The sequence below is a fragment of the Schistocerca nitens genome, chromosome 1 (genome assembly GCF_023898315.1).
Source record: "Schistocerca nitens isolate TAMUIC-IGC-003100 chromosome 1, iqSchNite1.1, whole genome shotgun sequence".
Classification (NCBI taxonomy): Eukaryota; Metazoa; Arthropoda; class Insecta; order Orthoptera; family Acrididae; genus Schistocerca; species Schistocerca nitens.
The window spans coordinates 898,413,249-898,430,501 of NC_064614.1; the positions used below are offsets into that span (position 1 = coordinate 898,413,249).

A 17,253-nucleotide genomic window follows, 5' to 3' on the forward strand; every position below is an offset into this window, starting at 1 on the left:
TATCAGAAAACTGCATTAGCTTTGAAGGCCTTTCTCTTTTTCTAGTCTTTCTCTCCCATATACACTTACAAACACAGACACCCAAATACACATTGCTGTGATCATCGCTACACAGACTGTTTATGGACAGTTGTCCAGGTGTAGACAGGGAAGTGGGCAATCTAAGACAACTGGGAAAGAGGAAGACATGCAGAGTAAGAGGATCAGTGAGCTCCATGAAATAAGAGGGCATATCGGTTTCAGCAGCATTGGGGTTAATGGGAAATAATAGAGGGTTTTGGTTCAGTAAGCAGTTACGTCACTTTTTCATTATTTTGATTAAAATACAATAACTTTCCACAAACTGGTAATACATTTTCTTTGCCCAACCTTTATTCAGGCCACCAACAGACTGTAATAAGCACATTACATAACAAAACAAAGATTTACTATGATTCTCATTGAATTTGAAAAAAAGAACTTCTCTCTTTCTTGCACAACAACTGTGTTTTGTGAATATGATGTCAAATGAATAAATAAGTAACTAAAAAACAACAAGCTAACACTTTGCTTGTTTGCTTCTTTCGTAAGCCCCAGTCACAGAGTAGAAAGCTGTGACCTAGGACAGGAAATGCACAGGTTAATGTCTTGAAAGAACATTCGAACACTTGTTTGTACAGGTACTGCTCTATGCTGTGATTTTTGGTTTGAGCACCGCCATCTTGCATCGAGATTTGTGTTTCCTTAAGCTGAAAATGACCAGACGAGCACTTGCATCTAAATCAAGATACATGCTCCACAGGCCACCATTTGGTGCATGGCAGTCAGTATGCTGTATCACTACTAGTCATTCCTTTCCTGTTCCAGTCACAAACAGTGTGAGGGGTAAACAACTGTCTATATGCCTCCATCTCCATATGAACCCTGATTTCTCATATCTCATCTTCGTGATCATTACACAAAATGTATGTTGGCTGGAGTATAACTGTTCTGCAATCAGTCACAAATGATGGTTCTCTAAATTTTTTCAGTATTATCCCTCAAAGCATCTCCATAATACTTCTCCATTGTTCAAACGTATCAGTAACAAATCTTGCAGCCACCTCTGAATTGCTTCAATGTCCTTCTTTAATATGACAAGGCAAAGATCCTAAACACTGAAGCAGTACTCAAGAACAGATCACACTAGTGTCCTATATTTAAGAAGTCTTCAAGCCACTCATGTATTCTGGAAACCTATTCCACATCTTCATACCTTTGTTAACAATCTGCAGTGGGACACCGTGTCAAATACTTTTCAGGAAGCTATAAAAATGGGGTCTGCCTGTTGCCCTTCATCTGTAGTTCAAAATGTGCTGTCCCCTTGCTGCGTCCAAATGACATCACTGCTGCGGATAACATGGTGGTTGGTCAGAAGCACATGACACTCAGTATCGCTTAGCAGAGTTGTAATTTGGTTTCCCTGTCCCTATGAAGGCATTGATTACAATGTTCTTCAGAAACAATAAAATTGATTTCTTTCCCCATTCTTGTCCTATCCAAGCATGAGTCCCATATCTAATGGCTTTGTAAGTGGCAGAATACTGAAGTTTTAATTTATGTTTCTTCTACACCAACAGCAATGATTTAATAGTCCTAGGAGTTGATATTGTTTATCACTTCACTTTTAAAATTCCAAGTTGCTCAAATAGCCAACAAATTAAAATGGAATCAATACACTGATGAGCTGATGAAAAGGAAGATGCTCTTCCACTTGTTTGTCACTTAGAAAACATTATCTTTAGCTGCAGTTTAAAAAATTATTATTATTATTATTATTATTTTTTTAATTCTGTTCCTTGCTATATTATAGATAACTGTTTGTGCAAGTATGCATAACACAAAATATCAATACGAATACTGTATTTACATGCCTCTACAACAACATTGCAATTTTTACATGTTCATCCTATAACATTTACTCATAGCAAACAATAAAAGTCATAAAATATGTTTCCTTATGAAATGTTCTTTTATATACCAGAGGTATTTTTTATGGTGCCTGCAGGTACAAAAGAGGACACTGAGAATCTCCAGACGTTAAAAACTAAATTGAATTGTTTTATCAGAAATTTGGATTCTTGGTTTGCAAATGCCAGTTAAAATGTATAAAACAATATTTATTATAACTAAGCCCCTATTCACTTGGTACATAATAATTGCTGTCCTCCACCATAATCAATATTTTCACATCATTACTAAGTTTGAAGTAAAGCAGCTGAAGACTAAAACATAACATAATTTGCACTGCTAGTGTCTTGAAGACATTATATAATTCATGTATCATTAATCATAGTAATTACTGTAGTGCACAGAAGCAGTTCATTGTAACTGTAACCCTCAATTAAAAAATTATTCCATCTCAGATTTTCATTATTTGATTTTAAATCTCAATTGAAATATATCTTGCTAACTCCACAATGCAGAGATTTCTCCCTCATGATGGAGCTATAAAATGTGATGTGTAAATGAATGTATGAAAAGCTGATTTCCTGTTCCTGGTATTTTAATGTAATATAAATAGGTTGGTTACAGTTCAGAGAACATATACTGAAAATACATAGTTTACAGCATTGAACAAATGCATATCATAAATAAAAAATTGCTCTAAGTTATTCTGTATATTGTTGAAAAAAACAATATCCCATACCTGACTCTTTGTCAATTTGCCTCATGAATGTAAAAGTGCTTGGAGCCCAAGTACATTGTTATTGCTTGTTACACATCTCTCCATGTTGTAAAGCAATTCTTGAGTCATGGCTTCAAAAGATGGATGGAAATGGACACCATTTTATAATAAAAATTTTTCACCAAAGAAGAAATTATAGCTCCTGAAAGTAATGTACGAAAGTGGAGATTAATTTTTTGTAGTCGTTGATAGCTGCTACCCATTGCACCAACTATCATTCTTTCAATTTCATTTTCATTGTAATGAATTCAAAAATTTGTGAGCCCTGAAGTACCAGCATATGTTCCGAATCAAGTAAGCCAGCTGACCGAAAGCCACAAAATCATAAATGTCAATTATGTGGTACTGTTTCTTTAATGACAATATCTGGTCACAAGATAAAATTAAAGCAAACAATGTCAACCTTGCTCACAGTCATCTGTGACCAATTTTAAAATAAAATTCATAGCTGAAAGCATTTTTTATCTCAAAATAACATTCTAACAAATTAGTCAATTTCACTGATTTTCAATAGTACATTTGCTAAAACCCATATTCAGTAACTATGATGCTGATGGTAAAATTAAAAATTTATGCTTTAATAAATTCTAAATTTTCAGATGTCGAGCATAAAGTAACACTAGTCGCAGACAGCATGGTGGCTGCGACAGGAAGACCAATGGTCAGTAGCGAGACTTCTGCTGCACCTTCTGAAGAACATCAAGAAGATACAAAACCACAAATTACAGATAGTAGTTCTTCACTGGATACTGATCAGGACTCTAATGTAGTTACTGAGGCACATCCAGTCTACCATGGTACAGAAATGGAGGAACAGGAGAACACAGGAGACACTGTACATGACACCACTGTCACCGAAAAACCAGAAACTGTTTCTTCTGCACAGGAAGGACACATACCAGCATCCCCCGAACCTACTGAAACCCAGACAAGTCATGTTCCCAGCTCTGAGAAACCAGCTGATGAACATTTAGTGCAGCAAGAGGAGAAAGATCAACAGAGCACTGAAGTACAGCAAACGGTTCAACCAGCGGAAGATGGACTGGTTGAGGAGCAGGCCCCCAGCGAGGTGAAGCCAGAGGCTACTGAGGCAGTAATTCAGGAAGGAGTTGATACTTTAGAGCATACAGTTAGCCCATCAGAAAGCCTAAATGCGGATCATCAAGTGACAACAGAAAAAGCATCCACTGAAGATGGCTATGTTCCAACAATTTCTCCTGTTGGAATTTCAGAAACCAAAGAAGACCACACATATACTCCAACTTCAAGTGCTGAAGAAGCTACAATTGTAGTGGTAGAACATTCATCTGGTTCCAGTGATGCAATACTTTCCCCAGGTTCTTCATCAACTGCTCCTGATGCTGAAGGATCACAACAACCAATAGCAGCTGTCACTGAACACACTGACAGTTCTCCAGGTCTTTCCTCATCAGTCATTGACGAACAACATGTAGAACACTTCACTATTTCAACTGACCATATCACACAACCAGCAGCTGTTACAGCTTCTGTTGAAGGAAGTGCACATGAAGATCAGTCATCTCAAACTTCTGTTTCAAGTACTGACCAGGTATCTATTTCTAGCCCACATATGGAAGCAGCTGATGCAGAAGGTGTTACCAGTGGGCAAGTTCCTTCTGAAAGTATCCCTGATGCAGAACTTCCACCTGTTGAAACAGTAACAGATAGTCAGCAAACTGTTTCAATAATACATAGTGATGTTCCTTCCGTAGCACCACCTGAATCTGATAGCCAGTCAAAACAACCAACAACAGCATCTTCTGAACAAATGAAACCAGAAGAATTTATTAACACTGAAAAACCTGATGTATCTAGCAGTAGTCCAGAAAGTTATGAAACAGAAACAGTGACTGCTTCATCATCAAATGATGATGAACAGCAAGGTACAACTTCTGTGATACATCATTTACCATCTGAGAAACCTTCTGATCACCAACAACAGGCAGAACATCAGACTGATTTTCCAGCAATAACTGGCTTTGAGGAAACAGTTTTTCCTCAACAGTCAGGAGAAGTAGACTCAGAGGAAGGATCTGGACATGAAGAACCTATTCACCCTGTAGTTACTGAAGCATCTGAGTTAGAGCAACAGTCATCTTCTCACCCTGAAACCATGGAAGAACACCAACAGACCGTGTCACAAGGATCTTTGCTGTCTGAAGAAGAAACAACTATACAGAGTGAATCTGAAACCCAGCAATCTCCTGTATTTACTGAGCATGTACCTCCAGTGCAGCCTGTTGGAGAAGAACAAGGAGGAATAGAAGCATCTTCCATTCATCCTGAGACCAGCAAGCCAGACTCTGCTCATCAACATTTGCCTGAACAAGACACAATTCTCACAGGAACATCTGGTGATGTGCACACCACTTCTCCTCTAGAAAGTGATTCTCAGCAGTCTTCTGTTACAGAGAACCAACTATTTGATAGTGATTTGCCAACAACCCAAAAAAGTGAGCAATCCTCGCCATCTGTGGAGGTCGTTACTGAACATTTACCACAGCAGCCTGTCATACTTGAAGGAGAAGCTGAATCTAATGAGCAGTCTGTGACTCTACCTACCAGTGACAAAGAGGATAGTACTGTTGTACAGGAATCTCTCTTCACAGAACAGGAAAAGCAGACTGAAAAACATCCTGAAGAAATGCAGACAGTTTCCCCAATTGATGATATTGCTCAACAAGAATTGGTTTCTCAGCAGCCTGCACAGCAGCCATCTGACACAGAAGAAACCGCAGAACAGCAGACACTTGCACCCATAGCTGCTTCACAGCAGCCTGATACAGTAATGCAGGAGGAGGTTACAGACAGGATTCCTGATGACAAACAGCCATTGTCCCCTACAGAAAGTGATGCTCAGCATGTTGTTGCTTCACATCCTCATGAATCGGATGAGGGATCAGGGGCCATGGAAACAGCAGAAATTCAAACATTGTCTCCTATCACAGTGGAAGAAGCATCAAGCACTGTTTCACAAGAATCTACATTACCTGGAAGTGAAGCTGTTTCAGCTGCAGAAACAGGGCAAGAAGAAGGTTTGGCATCAGAAGAAGAAAAGGAATCTGTCACTACTCAGCAACCAATACAGGCAGTATCCCAACAAGAATCTGTGTCTGATGATAAGACACCTGACAGCATTACTGAAAATTATGTGGAACAACAGACTTCATTAACAGGGGATGTCAGTTCTCAGCATGACATTATTTCTCAGGAGCCTGTAGTTGACGAACAACATGAACAAACAACATTTGCAGCTGATAGTCATTCAGAACACACACCTGCTTCCTTACAGCCTGTTACAGGTGACAAAAATCCTGACATTCTTGAGCATGAGACTACTACATCTTTAGCTTCTGATACACAGACAACAGTTGTTTCTGTAGAGCCCATATCTTCTGCAGAAGAGGAACTAGATAAGCTGCAGACTCTGCTCCCACCAGGAGAAGACAGTCAACATGTTTCCATACCACACCAGCATGCACCAACTACAGAAGAAATGATTTTGCAGACATCCTCACCAGTATTTGAGGACAAAGAGAGTTCTGCAAGTGTAGTCACTGTTAGTGAAGACAACAAGGCACCTGGATTTACAGAGGAAACAAGTAAACAGACAGTAGCACCACTAGATCATAATGTGCAACACTCTGTGGTCCCTCAAGAGGGTGCACCTGTCACAGAACCTGCAGAACAACAGACTAGATTTACTGCACAGGATGAAATGGTGCACATTGAGAACACACAAAAGCCATCACTGGATGGTCAGCAGGTCACTGAGATTTCAGGACTGTCAGACGTAGTAACAAATTTACCTGTAGACGCAGAAACAGAGCAATTCTTGATAGGTGAGGAGGGAATAGAAAAAGTAACAGAAGCTGTGGAAGTCCAGACTACTTCACCCACTGATTCAGAAAACAAACAAACTGATGTTCCATCACAACCTGTTACTATTGAGGAAGTGGCAAACGCAGTAAGTAGTTCAGATGAGGAACACAGCATCCCCTCTGTTATACCTGATATTGAACCAACTCACATATCTCACCCTGAAAACCAAGTTGGGCATGAAACAATCGTCACAGATGTATTGGATGAACAAAGTACAGCAAGCCCTGAGCAACCTGAAATATCTGAAACACCCACAGTACCAGTTGCAGGTACGGCTGATGAAATACAAGTAACTAACGTCCCTGAAGAACATGTATCACATGCTGCTGAAGCAAATGTTGATGATGCAGGAGAAATAAATGTAGACACGCAAACTACTACTTCTCTTGTATCACAGTCTCCTGTAGAGACTGTTTCAACAGTACAAGAATTAGGAGAACTCCACCCCTCAACACCAGAGGAAACAGAAGTCCAGCAGGTCACTACAGCTCATATACCAGAAACCTCTAGTGAGAAACCTGCTGAACTAGAAGAACCAGAAATACAACAGAGTTCTGTGTCATCTGAGACTGGAATTCAGGAAGCAAGTACACTTGGTGAACAGGAAGCATCAGTCATTGAAGACACAGGATCACAAAACACCATTTCTCCTATTGAGTCAGGGGCACACACAGTAAATGTTGATCAGCCAGTCTCTGCACCTGATGTGGAACAAGAGCCGGCATCTCCTTCAGAGCCTGAAATTCAGCAAGCAGCAAACACTGAACAGTCAGTACTGGCAGAAGGTGATAGTTCCTCTGTGGCAGAAACAAGTGTAGAAACTGCCACTTCAGCAGTTCAGCAGCCTACTCCCTCTAAGGAAGAACAGCATTCTTCGGTAGAATCATTGGAACAAACTGCTAGGCCCACAGAGGGTCATGTCCAGGAGGCCACTGCTACAGAAAGCATTTCAGAACAGCTAGCTACATCTGACAAGGACACATCCATTAGTTTCAGCAAACCTGCTGACCAAGAATCTGTGTCTGAAAGTACAGAGACATCAGATGAACCTCATTTAATTGAGACTGTTGTATCAACAAGTATTCCGGAAGACTTGGAGTCTCAATCAAGCAGTTCCAATGCTCCAGATGTAGATCATGGTGTGCAGGATACAACTAGTGATTTCACACAATCTAGTGGTGTGCAGGAAAGTGGCACTGTAACACTGGCAATCATACACCCTTCTCAGGCTCCTATAGAATCAGCAGATCATCATATAGAAATTTCTGAACAGTCTTCCCAAGGTACAGTTACAGAAGCAACAACGGTTCAGCATGAACATACAACTTCAGCTCCTGTTAAGCCACCTGTCCATGAAGAGGAAGAGGAACAAGTAGCCAATAATGTCCATCCTGTGGAAGTTACAGAAGGGAATCAGATTCTTCCTGCCTCTTCCGAACATCCACTGCACACTACAGCACAGCCCGCACCAACTTCTTTGGATCATTCTGATACTAGTCAAGCATCAGCTGTACAGGAAAATGAACTAGAAGCTAATGCGTCTTCACCATTTCATCCAGATCAGCAGCCTGCTCATTCTTCAACATCACATCCAGCTTACGAACATTTCCCAGAAGATCATACTTTGGCAACTGGTGAAGGAATCGAACACATAACGGAAGCAACGAAACGACCATCACATCATTTCACAACTAGACCACCATTAACTACAGGATCACACCATCATCCAAGTCAACACCCTGAAGATCAATATGAGCAGTTTCCATTTGGAGAAGGACAGTACCCAACAGGAGGTGATACAGATTATGATGATGAAGAACAAGCTGCCTTTGGTCCAGGAACCTGTCGCTATGGGGGAAAGGTCTACGTATCAGCTCAACAAATACCTCGTGATGACCCTTGTGATTTCTGTTTCTGCTTCCGAAGTGATATCATATGTCTTCAACAGAGCTGCCCTCCTCCTATCCCAGGTTGTCACGAAGAGCCAATCCAAGGCTTTTGTTGTCCACGATATGAGTGCCCTGTCTCTATGGCAACTGTTCTGAATGTATCAACAACTACCACCACCACTACTACCACTTTGCCACCACATTTCCTAGCGCACCACTACAAGGGTGCAGCCCACAGGACTGGGTGTCAAGTTCAGGGAAGTGCATATCGTGTTGGAGAAATGGTGCACTCTGCCTCGGGTCCCTGTTTGGAGTGCAGGTGAGACCACCTACTTAAATTATTTATTAAAGTGTTTGGGGAAAAGGGTAGAGAATAATTTGTTGTGATTTATTATATGTCTTTGTAACATTGTTCTTTAACTGCACTGTAAGTGTTGTTTGTATTCAAATCAATGTCCAACATCTGATATACTGACAGAGCTAACAGATTATAGGTGTTTGATTCCTTCTTTTTATACAGTAAAGGGACCAAAAAACCATTAGCACCAAATGAAAACTATATAGTGGCCTATTGATTAAACATGACTCTACTTGAGTTATAATGACACATTCAATTCATAATATGTCACAGGTAGATTTCTTAAAAATGGCCATCATGTGCAGTGTTTTAATTATTTCCTTTAGGAATGCATTTGCTATTCTTATCTTGCACACTATGAGGAACTGAAGTCATTCAGAGGTTCTGATGTCGTTTACATTAACATTAAAATGTGAAAACTAAGGAGGTGCAGTTTGAACTAAGTAATTTGGACAGCCTGCTACACAGGACCACAAATTCTGCTCTAAGTGACTTCTGAAATGATTTGCACTCAAATAAAAATAAATATGAAATTATCAGGGAACAATAACAAACTTCAGATAAGAAACAAACAAATAAACAAGTGTTAGAAAAATTGTAGTTTTTGAAACCAGAGGTTTCTTCACTCTGAAAAAGCCTTGGTCAAGAAGGGTAGAAGTTTGTGTCAACTTTCACTAGTGTGTGTGCATGTTCCTGCCTGATAAGTAGCTTTTTCTATTCTTCTTTTGTTCCATTCTCTGCTGTTCAAGTTAGGTAACAGCAACCAAAAAATGTTAATATTAACAGAGTGTGATACACAACTGAGATGGAAGTGATTACATTTTACTTCTACACATTTCCAGCATTGAACATGTATGTGAAAAATTGGTTCTCAAAATTTTAGTTGTAAAATCACTAAATGTTATCTATAAATTGACACCCTCCTATGAGTAACTTATTAAAGTAAAAATGCACATGAAAATGTGAAGTTTACCTATTGCAGTAGGCATATTATATACCAGCTTTTTCAACACCTAAGTTCTTCTTTTGAGAGGACAGCAAAAACTTCTATTAACCCTTTTGGCCACAAATTATTATTATTTTTCTTTTTTTTTGTGAAAAAAAATCATGGCTTTGCTATCCAGTTCTTCAAATTAAATTATGATTTTTCAGTTGCGTAAAATATTTCGAGGTGGCCCCCAAGGGAGGATACAACCCGTCCCCAAATGAGGACATTGTATTCAAGTGGGTGCAGTATAAGTCCAAACTCAAAGTATTTTATTTCACCAAAATACATAAATTACACAAAGCATACTTAACGACTGTATATACATAAACTATGGCTTTATACTTGTGAAGAACGACAATCAAAGTTTTTTTTCTATCCAGACATAAGTGAATGTTACATTTTACACAACAAAATTTGGTTTTGCCTTTGCAACCCTGTTTCTTTCACCTGTCAAATGATTTTTTTGTCACTGACCACTGGAAGATGCCCTATATTGTTCAAATGAACATGAGCTTCTGGATGAACTTCCGCATTGGCTCATTTTGAAGTACTTGGAGATGGCATTGGACTCTCACTAGTGGGTGCCTCCTTTTCCTAGCAGCTGGCGTATCTATTTTTATCAGTACTTTTCCCACATTTGTCCTAAAGTGAAGTAAATCAAGGGTCTTATTTTTAGGAACACCTAATTCTGATGTGTTTTTCTTGTACTCAACCCATGTGATCAGAAAATCCATCTTGTTGACCCCTCACATATGTTGGTTGTAACCTTGAATAACTTATGGCCAGTTAATTTCAACATATTTCTTTTCAGTTTTATCCCATTTTTTACACACATCTTTGTTTCTAATTCCCACAAAATTCGACACCATTACCACTGGCTTATTGTCACGCCGTTTTGTTACTATAACTTCACCACCTTCACTTATCAGTTCCTAAGCAGAGCCTCTTCCACATTTCATTATGTTTTTGTCACTCGAAAATGGTAAGTTCTTGAAGTGATTTTGGCAAAGTACACATTGCGTACATATTCTTATTTATCAAGTACTGCAGATGACTATAATTTGAGAAATAATTATCAAAAATGAGAAGCACATTTGTTTCATTGACTCTTTCTGCTAATTTCACCACTACTGATGGACCAAGACCGAAAATGTTTAACACTGCTGGATCAAGTTCTGTTGTCGAGCCTTGATCTACTATAAAATCAAACATTTGACCCCTTGTTCCATAGAGTGCAAATGTTTTTATTCCATGTGGTTTCGGTTTGACATTAACATATTGTTTTACATTCAATGATCCCTTGAAAGCCACTATTTGCTCATCAACACTAAGATGTTCTTCTATAGGTAAACTCAGCAACTTTTCTCTTATGGAATTGTATATTGCTCTGACTTTCCAAAATCAATAATTTTTATCAGAATCACTTGTTATGTCAACAAACTGGAAGTTCTGTCTCAATTTTAAGAAACAGTTAACTGACACAGTGTGTGCTATTTGGGAAATATGTAGCTGTGGCCTCCAGTAACATCCAATCCTGGGGTATTTCAAATTTCCCATCAGAATGTGAATTTCTATAAGTGGAAGTATTTGTTTTTCTGTTCTAGGAGCAAAATTATCTACACTTCTGTAAACTGCATAAATATTTGTGCATTCCACACATTTCTGTACAAAGAACACAATTGAAACATTTTTTTAAAAAATTGGTAGGCACTCTCAATGTTATCCACTGGCTCAGAGTAACATTTGTACCATTCGATAGTAGGAGATATATAAGTGAGTCCTCTTTTCCTCCATTGCATATCTTTATAAGGTGTTAATTGTCCAAAATTATGATGCCACGCTAGACCAACAACGTCCATCACACCAGTTTCAGGTGCAATATTTATTTCAGAATGGTCTTGTTCATAGTCATCATTGTTTTGTGCTCCGACGAAGGAGGTGAGCACACAACCATATACATTTTTTCAGCACCTACATGATGGAATATGTTTTGGGTTGCAAAACTGGCTATAAACCATCAAACATGGCTGTCAAAATTTGTGTTCAGTTTCAAAAGAAGCTAACTGCATGTTGTCTTCATGTACAAAGCCTGCTAAATGCCCAATAGGCGTGGCTGTCACCCTGCCACATCTGGATGCAAAGCATGTGAATAGACATCAGACTTACAAATCTGGACATTCAAAGCTACCTTTCAGTCTGTTATGATAAGAATGGATACTTTTCGTATTCAGCTTTAGGTTGATTGTGCTGTAACAAATCTATATCTACATGGTTACTTTGCAATTCACACTTAAGTGCCTGGCAGAGGGTTAATTGAACCATTTTCATACTACTTCTCTACCATTCCACTCTCGAACGGCGCATGGGAAAAAGGAACACCTAAATCTTTCCGCTCGAGCTCTGATTTGTCTTATTTTATTATGATGATCATTTCTCCCTACATAGGTGGGTGTCAACAAAATATTTTCACATTTGGAAGAGAAAGTTGGTGACTGAAATTTCATAAATAGATCTTGCCACAAAGAAAACCACCTTTGTTTCAGTGACTGCCACTCCAACTCACGTGTCACATCAGTGACCCTCTCACCTCTATTGCACAATAACACGAAACGAACTGCGCTTCTTTGCACTTTTTTGATGTCCTCTGTCAATCCTACCTGGTAAGGAATCCATACTGCACTGCAATATTCCAGCAGACAATGGACAAATGTAATGTAGGCTGTCTCTTTAGTGAGTTTGTCGCATCTTGTAAGTGTTCGGCCAACAAAGCGCAGTATTTGTTTCGCCTTCCCCACAATATTATCTAAGTGGTCTTTCCAATTTAAGTTGCTCGTAATTGTAATTCCTAGGTATTTAGTCAAATTGACAGTCCTAAAACAACAGCAAAATAATGTCCTAAATTTCTATGCTATTACAACCTTTCAATCACAATGTCCTCATTTGGAGACATGTATAATGTTATAAATATGTCACTTACCTTTCGTTCTGAAAGACACCTTTAGTTTTCACCTTCAAGAATGCACCTTTCTACGCACAAATAAATTTTTTTAGCTAAACTCGGAAGATATTAACTGACTGATGGGAGGTACAAAAATTACTGGGAAGTGTCCATGTGACTACACATGCAGTTTGGTTTTGTGATAACATAGATTGACAGGAGATGGTGACACTGTGCTAAGATAAACTCTCTGCTTGTGGCAATATGAGGACAACAGTCATAAATGGTAAAATTTAATGAATTTTAATATACTAAGCATTTATTTAATATGTCCTTATATGAGGACACCAAGACCAAAAGGGTTAAGGGAGATAAAAAAGAGAAAAATGAAAGACACAAATATAAATGTTAATTAGAGACTGTGATAATTTACTCATACCTCTCACTAAGAAGAGATACAGCATAGTATAACATACAATATGGTTCAAACAGCTAGTGTGATGCAGCAGATGAGAGTTCACAGCAAAACATGGGAACAGAATAGGCAGACCACCAGTTAGAAAACAAACAATTAAGAAAGAGCAAAAAAGTGAGTTGTAGGGACTAAACAGAATAATACACATGAGTGAGAGAGAAATATTGGTGGAAAATAAATAAACTTTTCTGTTAATTTTAGTGTTTTCATTGACTTTTTTCTAAATGTAAAAAATGGCAGTCATCTGATTTCAAACTGGAAAATACATACACTTTATAGGCAAAAAAAAAAGTACAAAGCAGTACAAATTTAATAAAAGAATTCAGCAAGAGAATATTCACAGAACATAGTTTGTGTTCTTTGTATTCTGTGAAAATCATAAAATTATAGCCTTGGTCTGTTGCAGACAACTTTTTCATTCTTTTATGTTAGGCCATCATTTTTATTTGTTACCCTTGGCTGAACAAAAAATGAGATACTAAAAGAATAGGCCATGAAAATAAAAGTAACAAATAGACAAAGTAGCTCTTCCAGTTATTCAGCTGTAAGTGAACACCTGACAATAATAGTCACACCAGACACTTTTTTGGGTCACTGTTTTGGCCATGGCTACATTTTACATAATATTTCAACAACTGCTCTAGTTATCTTGGTTATATTCTACATGTAATAATATTGGTTATGCTTGCTAAACAGTCTGCAACCAGACTATGAGGCCAGAACAGCCACTGGCCAACTTCAGTGGTTGTATACTAATATCACTATTAAGTCTGTTTAACATTTCAGAAAATATCTCTACAATGAGGCCAGGCCGAACCCCGAAGGGGATATCGCAGCCAATAAATGCCATATGATCATTTCATTTCATTTCAGCTAATTTGTTTCTGCAATAGACAATCAGATTTATACAAATTTATGTTTTTTTCCCATAGGTGTGGTGGAGATGGCCAAATGAAGTGTGACCCTAAGGAATGCAGTCCAGAACCAATGTTACGAAAAATGATCATGGCAGCAGCATCCAGAAGAAGGTGAAGAAGAGTACAGAAACTCTCACAGATGTGCTCAATTGAAGAGGCTTCCTTTGGTGATAATGGAAGCAAAGTTAATATTTGTGCATTGACTGTGTTGTGACAAGAAAACTATTGTGGACAGTGAATCTTGTGGCAACACATGCATATATTGTTTTAAAATTCAAGAATGTTGTTGTTTAAAAGAGATTAAATTGGGTGCCAAAACTAGTAGGACAAGCTAGGAGAGGATCTGAGAAGACTGTGCCTTTCCTCTTTACCTCTGCCCTACGCAGCCCTCAGTCTTCTGAGTTGCACAGTTTTTAGTGCAAATTTAAGACAGTTGTTGCTGTGTAAAAACTGGTAACACTCATGAAATGTTTTCTTTTTATGAGTGATATGCTATTGAGGATAATCAAAGCAAAGATTATCCCCACACACTGATACAGGTAGACTGATCTTCCTTTTTATGAACATTTTACATCTACATATTTTGTGTCTTTTTGAGTCTTTACACAAAATCTTTTGCTACACACATTGTACCAACCGAATATTATTCAAGGAAAAACTTTATACACAAGTTGAAGGGTTGGAGGAGAAAATTCAGAGATGTGGCACTTCCTGTTTTTTAATATTTGGTGTTCATTATAGCCACTTATTCTGAAGATATTTAACAAAATCTCCATGATTTATACTATTTAAATATTTTTTTACTATTTATCTCAGTGTAAGCATAGGTATAACAAACAGACACTTCCATTTTCTCGCTTTTTGTTTATTCTATCTTGAATAAGTGAGCTTTTGGAACACATGTCCAGGTAGTTTGACTGGTAGAAATTTGCAGGTGATGTGCCCTTTACTTCAAATTTTTTACTACTTGAACTATGACTGTTAAATTTCTGCCTCTTGAACATCTGGACAAAAAGCTGTATATTTATGTCATTGGTCATATAGATACAGTGTTAGTATTTTTAGTATTTATATATTATATATAAAAATGTAATTACGTGAGCTTTCCATGGATGTGTTTTCTAAAAACACTCCACATTCTCAGTGACAAAATTTAACTAAAATTTTCTACTTCATTGAACTGAAACTTTTATGTTCTTCATGTTACAAATGTGCACAATGAGATTCTGAGTCATTTTTATGAATAAAATTTTGTGATTTGTACCTCTCATTGTTTCTTTGCTTGGTTCCTTTAAGCATCCCAGTTATTATATTTAATTATTTTTGTGTATGTTGAACAAAAGTCTAATTATGAAGTACATATTTCCACAGTAAATGTTCTGCAGTTTTCACCCCTCTTCTGGTCCAAAATTCCTCTTCTGCTCCAAAATACTCCTAATGTCATAACATCTTTCACAGACTTTTCACAGCAGAATCTTATTAGTGTTATCCATGAAGCAAATGGCCGCAAGGCCACAGCAAAAACTAATAGGCCCAGAGAAAATATTTGTTACCACAGATATAGAAAATGTCAAGCTGTTTTCCATCATGCACAACACCTGGAAGTGATATTTACTAAATCGTGGGTGTGCCCTTGAAAACTGCTGGCTGGACTGGAACACATCTGTGATAGCTATCTCCAGTTTTCTGTAAATGTGAAAATGTTTATTAGACAGGTGTGAGCAAGATGTGGAAACTGATAGGAGCTATTCTGTATTATAGGATCTACATCCATGTACATACACTGCAAACCACCATATGGTGCATGGTAGATGGTACCTTGTACTACTATCAATCATTCTCTTTCCTGTTCCACTCATGAATGGCGTGAGGAGAAAACAACAATCTTTATGTCTCTGCACAAGACCTAATTTCTCTTTTCTTGCCTTTGTGGTCCTTACACAAGATACACGTTGGTAGCAGTAGAACCATTCTGAATTCAGTTGCAAATGCTTGTTCTCTAAACTATCTCAATAGTGTTTCACAAAAAGAATGTCATCGTCTCTCCAGGAATTCCCATTTGAGTTCACAAAGAATTTCTGCAATACTCACAAGTTGATCAAACCTACTAGTAACAAATCTAGCAGCACATCTCTGAATTGCTTTAATTCAACCTGGTAGGGATCCCAAACACTCAAGTAGTACTCAAGAATGGGTCATACAAGTGTTCTATTCACAGTTTCCTAGAATTCTCCCAAAAAACTGAATATAACAATTTGTCTTCCTCACAACCAATGTTACATGCTCATTCCATTTTATCAGTTTGCAACACTGTATTTAAATACTTAATTTACATGATTGTGTGGAGCAACACACCGCTAGTACTGCATTCAAACATTACAGGATTGTTTTTCCCACTCATAAGCATTGACTTACGTTTTCTACATTTAGAGCAAGCTGCCACTCATCACAACAAATAGAACTTCTAAGTTATCGTGTACCCTCCTAGTCACTTGATGACGATTCTTTCCTGTATGCTACAGTGTCATCAGCACACAGCCACAAATTGCTGCTCAATCTCCCTTGACCACTCCATAAGGTACCCTTTTCTCTGATGAGTACTCACCACCCAGGATAAAGTACTGGGTTCTATTACTTAAAAAGTAATATCTTAGAACCTATTCTGCATGCTCAGACCTTCCTTTACAGTCTGCAGTGGGTCACTGTGTCAATTGCTTTCCAGAAATTTAGGAATATGGAATCTGCCGGCTGCCCTTCATCCATGGTTCACAGCATTCATGAGAGGAAAGAGCAAGTTGAGTTTCATAGAAGTAATGCTTTCTAAATCCATGCTGATTTGAGGACAGAAGCTGTTCTGTTTCAAGAAAATGTATTATATCGGACTCAGAATATGCTCAAGAATTCTGCAGCAAACTGACATTAAGGATACACTCTGTAATTTTACAGGTCTGTTTCTTTACCCTTCTTATTTTTTCCAGTTTATTGCAACTTTACACTGGGTGAGAGATTCATGATAAATCCTAGCTAAGTAAGGGGCCAACAATAAGAGTATTCTCTGTGAAACAGAACTGAGATTCC

General features: G+C 38.1%; 1 protein-coding gene across 1 annotated transcript in view; it reads left to right on the top strand.

The window, feature by feature from the left end:
* The window catches only part of LOC126211410 (fap1 adhesin), a 37,101-nt gene extending 21,701 nt beyond the window's left edge, over positions 1-15,400 (top strand). Inside the window, exons 8-9 of the mRNA XM_049940003.1 lie at positions 3,307-8,818; positions 14,191-15,400. Coding sequence (XP_049795960.1) covers positions 3,307-8,818; positions 14,191-14,290 — 5,612 coding nt within the window. The 3' untranslated portion in view covers positions 14,291-15,400. The remainder of the gene's footprint in view (positions 1-3,306; positions 8,819-14,190) is intronic.
* Positions 15,401-17,253: the final 1,853 nt, after the last annotated feature.